General features: G+C 38.3%; 1 protein-coding gene across 1 annotated transcript; it reads right to left on the bottom strand.

Moving 5' to 3' along the window:
* Nucleotides 1–2,302: 2,302 nt before the first annotated feature.
* On the bottom strand, nt 2,303–2,719 carry LOC145665090 (uncharacterized). Its single transcript, XM_081732361.1, has one exon. The coding sequence runs from the start codon at nt 2,717–2,719 to the stop codon at nt 2,303–2,305; it is 417 nt and encodes a 138-aa protein (XP_081588487.1).
* Between the last annotated feature and the right edge of the window lie 2,844 nt (nt 2,720–5,563).

The raw sequence follows: 5,563 nt of genomic DNA, 5'->3' as shown, positions 1-5,563 counted from the left end.
CAGCAACAGTAGCAGCAAACGATGCGTGAAGGGCTTCCATTATCAACAAATGCACAACATAACCTTCCTGGGTGTCAGCGCTTCGCCACAGACTATCGAACTTCTCGTTTTAACTACATTTTTTTCTTGCACATTTTAGTAGTGAGTTATATCACTTTTTATTACTTGTGATCAATGCTTCACAAATGGCTCGAGTTCGTTACCTTTGAGTAGAGATTTACGGATGGAAATTCGGTTGAGTATATGCTTTTGAATCAGATAATGTGGCGCTAAGCGTGGAGCTTCTTTTCGTAATCACCTTTCTCCAAACGGTTTAACAATGTTTGGTGATAAATGTTTAGATCGTTGACGATGGCATGACGACTTTCATGCCGGTCTTCCTTGACGTTTGCCAGAATCTCATCCACTTTTTTTTTCTGTTATTGGTCGCCCGCTGCAACAAATATCTTGAACATCGACATTTTCATAATGAAAACGATAAAACCATCTTTCAGTTGCTACTTCTCATAATGTATCTTGATCATAAACAGCAAAATTATTTACTAGCCAGCACAGTATTTTCGCCTTTATAGAAATAAAATTTAAAATGTCGCACAGTTTTGCGAAAAGTCCAATCATCTTCACGGTGCCATCGAATTATACAAATTCCAACATTTTAAACAGTTTTTCTAGCATCAACTCGTCGACTGTGAAATGATGTTAGACCTGACTTGCTGCCACTCATATGTCCTGAGATTTAAACAATAAGACTATCTCGTGCGAGAAGGATCAATACTTTTTAGCCTACCTAATATATAGGCTGAACGAAAAATAAATACCTGTTAAAAATGGTTCATAAATTTTGTATACGTTTATAGATTCCCACGAAACGTTAGAAATCTAACCGCACTGTTATTTTTATCTTTCTAGTGGTAGAAAATAACTGAAAACGGTTCCAAGTTCAATGCTGCAAGTACGAGCTTCGTTGGCCTTACGATTCGAAATATTTATGTCAGAAAGGTTTTATATGATTACAAGAGTTCCACAGGGATCAAATCTTGAACCTTCACTATTTCTTATGCAATTGAATGCATTGAAAGCTCTAATACGTTATTATTAGTAGAATAAAGTAAATTGACGACTGCACAAAACTGCAAATAAATCTCCAAAATATAAAGACATGATTTGACATTAATAAATATTCATTGCATAATACAAATGAATTATTATTTCGTTTACTACAAAATAGAAATATAAGGGAGGGGGCCCAAATTTCGTCCCCTAGTCATGTTTTCGTACCTTGAGGCCGCAGGATATAGGTTAGGAGAGCCAAACTTGCACATTATCTATAGTGACTATTCCTTTATTGGGTAGCTAAGATGAGTTGCGTGTATCAGCATTTAGTTTTATTTTTACAATATGATTTCAAAAGTATTGCAATCTGTCCAAAAACAAAAACGTGGTCCTAATTCCGTCCCCCATTAAAATTTCAAAAGAAAGTACAACGTTAAGGTTTCTTTCGTAATAAGCAGTTTTATTTAACTAGTTACAAAAAAATAGGCAGAAAAGTGAACATGTGTAGCTGACTATGATGATGTACTTTTAACTTTTACGTGTAATGAAGCAAACTACAAACAAATGAACTAAGGAAAATACAAGTAAAACAAGTGCAAATAGAATTATAGAAAAACTGGTTATCAGGATAAGATGAGGATTTAACCATTTAAACAATCCCGGCAAATGAATGTAGCACGGCGTTCAACACCACAACAAGCTTCATGAAGCCATGTGGGGCATTGCGAGCAGCCGATCTACGTTTCACCATGTCTATCTGTAGAATATTTCCCCCACAAATTGTACATTGAGGATCAGCATCATCCTCACTAAAGCTGTCAGACGAGTCGGCATATGGAATGTCAAAGCTGGAGTCACTGTCGCTTGTCGTGTCTTCTTTGGCTTTGCGGAAGAATGGTTTCCCGCACTTTTGTTTGGCACTAGTAGGTTGAACACGTGTCTTCGAATGTCTCGAGCGATTTTTTGCCATAGCTTCTTCAATTTTTCTCTTATGGGATGAGCTGGTGATAACAGTTGCTGTATTTCGTATCGTAGATGTTGATGGTTGGATCACTGGAACGTTCCTAATGTTTTGAGGAGTAACTGCTGGCTGCTGCTTTTGAAACTGCTTGCTGGTGGATGCTTGGTCAGAAGGACGGATCATATCATCGGGATTATTAGTTCCATCCTGATGTTTGGTGTCAGACTGTGGATGGCGAAGAAAATCCGCTTCACTAAAAATATTCGGATTGTATGGAATAGTGCCCGTTTAGCGAAATCCGTTGACAGCTGTTTGTATGACTGCAGCACGCTCATATACTTCACGGAACAAACCAGCTACCTGAAGATTGCCAACTGTGCGGCCAGGATGGTTACTCAACCAACTTTCAATGGCTTGACCATAATACGTCTTAAAGGGAAACATGAAAGTAACATCAAGCGGTTGCAGTTTCGATGTAGAATGAGGAGGCAAGCAAACTATTGACACTCCATGTTCGCGAGCAGCATCTATTACATTGATGTTACGCGTGTGCAAATAATGTCCGTCTACAATTAACACAACGGGGTCTTCTTTTGAAGGTTTTGTGATCAACAAGAAATGTTGAAACCACTTCTCCAACAGATCGGCCGTTATCCATCCAGACGGGTGAACCGCTCCGATACATCCTGGTGGTGCCCCATCCATCAGTTAACCTTTCATTAGTTGTCTTGGGAAAATCATCATGGGGGGCACAAGTTGCCCAGCAGCAGACATGCACATCACCACAGTGATTAACGAACCGCGCTCAGCAGAGGACACTTTATGCACCTCGCGTTTTCCTTTCATGGCCACAATTCGCGCAGCTTTGTGTTGCACGATCGAAATGCCCGTCTCATCAACGTTGAACACTTTGACCGGGTTAAATTGCACTTTTTCCAGTTCTGGCTTTAACAGAGCAAAAAACTGTTCAACACTTTGTGGGGTTAATTCCTAGGAACATTATACATCTTACTGGCTGCTTTGTATCCCAACTCTTTCTTCCGCACTGCAGCATTGCAGTCCTCATAGCATCTTTATTCCATTGTTTCCGGAGACCCATCTGAAACAATTGGAATGCATGTGTGAGTTCCCAATTTCGTCCCCTGGGAATAAGGGGACGAAATTCGGAACATACAGGGGGACGAAATTAGGAACAACTTTCATGCTCACATAGCTCCTCCTACCTTCCTAACAAAAATACCTTGTGACACTTAAACACATACAAATATTGCTATTGTCATCTACTTACACCACTGACATGTGGACAGTACCAAACCTTCCAACAAATACAATAGAATAATATGAACAACACTGCAAGAACTCACCTTCGCAAAAATCACACGTTTCCTCGTCAAACAACAGCCCACGCGTCCTTGACCGCTACACTCTCACAACTGCCCCCGCTTGCCTTCCCCTGCACAAATGTTGCTGCACCGACAGCGCCCCTACCATCAACAACGTGAAACTGAAGGGGACGAAATTAGGCACGTGGACGAAATTTGGGCCCCCTACCTTATATATACCCTATCTCATTTTAGGGAAGGGAAAGATAGTATTCAAACAGGCAACAAGATTGAATTTGGTTTAAATCAAAGGATTGTTATTGAAGGCACGTTGCAAACATTTATAGAGAACAATCTATGTGAAGATCGGGAAACAGTTTACCTACAGTGTGCACACTTGACAATAGCTTACTCATTACACTTGGAACACGTGTCACTGTCGATTAAGTCAAAACTGTAATCGTGATGGGAAATCTACTTTCCTGGTACTCCGTTTAAGTAACCAGCCTTATAGAAAGCGTACCGAATCAAGTTCTTGCACCTGGGAGCGCTGAACTAATAGGTCGTGAACGACTGCAATGCCAGAAATCGGTCGCGGTGCCAGACGTTCACATCACTCATTAACATTAGTGTGTCAGTTTCTTAGCAAATGAATGACTTGTACTACCTAAAGAAATGCACATCAAATGGTTCGAATTTTATATTATATATTCAAGATTACGTAGCAGAAAAAGGCGTCAAGGAAATGTCTGGTCGTTGCATTTCCTATGGATTCCTATGTTAACTTTAAGAGTCTTCATCCTGGCGAAATTAAAATACCGCTAATTTTACAGTAATTTTGTGATATTTTTAAATAGATAAAAGATAATCGAAATGTGGAACAAGAGCGCCCTAGACAATATTATTTTACATGAGAAACCGTTATCATGACTCACTTATCTGCTTTCGATTTCGAGCCATCTTGAAAATCGGCATTTATTTTCGCGTTTCTAAACAGCTGAAAACGGAAAGCCACTAGGGGACTTGTGATAACGGTACCTCACGCAAAATAATATTGTCTAGGGCGCTCTTGTTCCATATTTCAATTATCTTTTATCTATTTGAAGATATCACCTAATTACTGTAAAGTTAGCGGTATTTTAATTTTGCCGGGATGAAGACTCTTAAGGGCCATGACTTCCAAACTCATTACTGACTGACACTGGGAATCTATATATGTCTTCATTAGGACCGGCTCTTTCAGGATATTTGTTGCATTCAGCCATTCTGGATTCAATAGAGCAAAGTATAACTTGTTAGTATTGGAAAGTTCGTTAAACTCCACATTAAGTAAGATTGATTCTCAACTGGGAACTATGTAGAAATGTCCGTGTTCACCCAGCTGCTTAAGTTAAAAGATATCAAGCTCTGATCCACTAGATTCCGTGATGAAGAAAGACACAGACTCATCATACATCTCTAAACTGAAAGCCAGTCGGGAGGGCGAAAGTCCTTGAGATACATACCTATTGACTAAACTTAAGGGGAGTTATATACATAAATATTTGTTAGTGGCGTGTTTTGCTGGGAGTCCATAGGATAAAATCCATGTATTTCTACCATAAATTGTTCCATGTTAAGTTAATGTTTATCACTAATTAAATAACTGGATCAGTAAAAAGTACAAACAATTTCAATTTTGAATTGTGGTTACTAAATACATATAATTGCGGTATTCAGTGCATAAAGAAGTTAAGACCAGTTTTTAATCATTTTGGAAATATTTCATCTTTACGATCTCTCAGTTAAGATTCTTTCACTGCTTAAAAGATACATAAATACTTTTGTAATGTAAAAAAAAGTGTTTATTTTTCTATGTATTTAAACAGAGTGTACAAACTTTATGTATCTTTTTTTCTCACAAGTTTGTCAATTGTACTCGAAACCCTTCTGCTCTGAACGTAAAAAAAATATCTATTCAGAAGGCTTACTGCGAAAAGAGATCGAACACATTTCCTAGTATTATATATGTGTATCCATATTTACCAGAGCTGCTGTGCATCCATTAATAAGTATGCACCAATGTTATTTTACGACCAATATTCAGCACTGTTTGCGCTCAAGGGTAAATATTGAATTTGTGTGGTAAAATCAGCTATTCAAAGCTTACCTTCGATTATAGATTACAAAACCACATTTAATATTGTAAATATTCATTTGTTTATAGAAGAGAAGAAAAAATGCAGTC

The sequence above is a fragment of the Thermobia domestica genome, chromosome 11 (genome assembly GCF_964235325.1).
Source record: "Thermobia domestica chromosome 11, izTheDome1.hap1.1, whole genome shotgun sequence".
Lineage (NCBI taxonomy): Eukaryota > Metazoa > Arthropoda > Insecta > Zygentoma > Lepismatidae > Thermobia > Thermobia domestica.
The sequence above is the reverse complement of the archived record's forward strand: the minus strand, read 5'-3'. Positions and strand labels throughout refer to the sequence as shown.

Bases quoted from the DNA above. Each gene is read 5' to 3' on its own strand.
- LOC145665090 (XM_081732361.1), bottom strand. From the start codon at position 2,719: ATGGATGGGGCACCACCAGGATGTATCGGAGCGGTTCACCCGTCTGGA.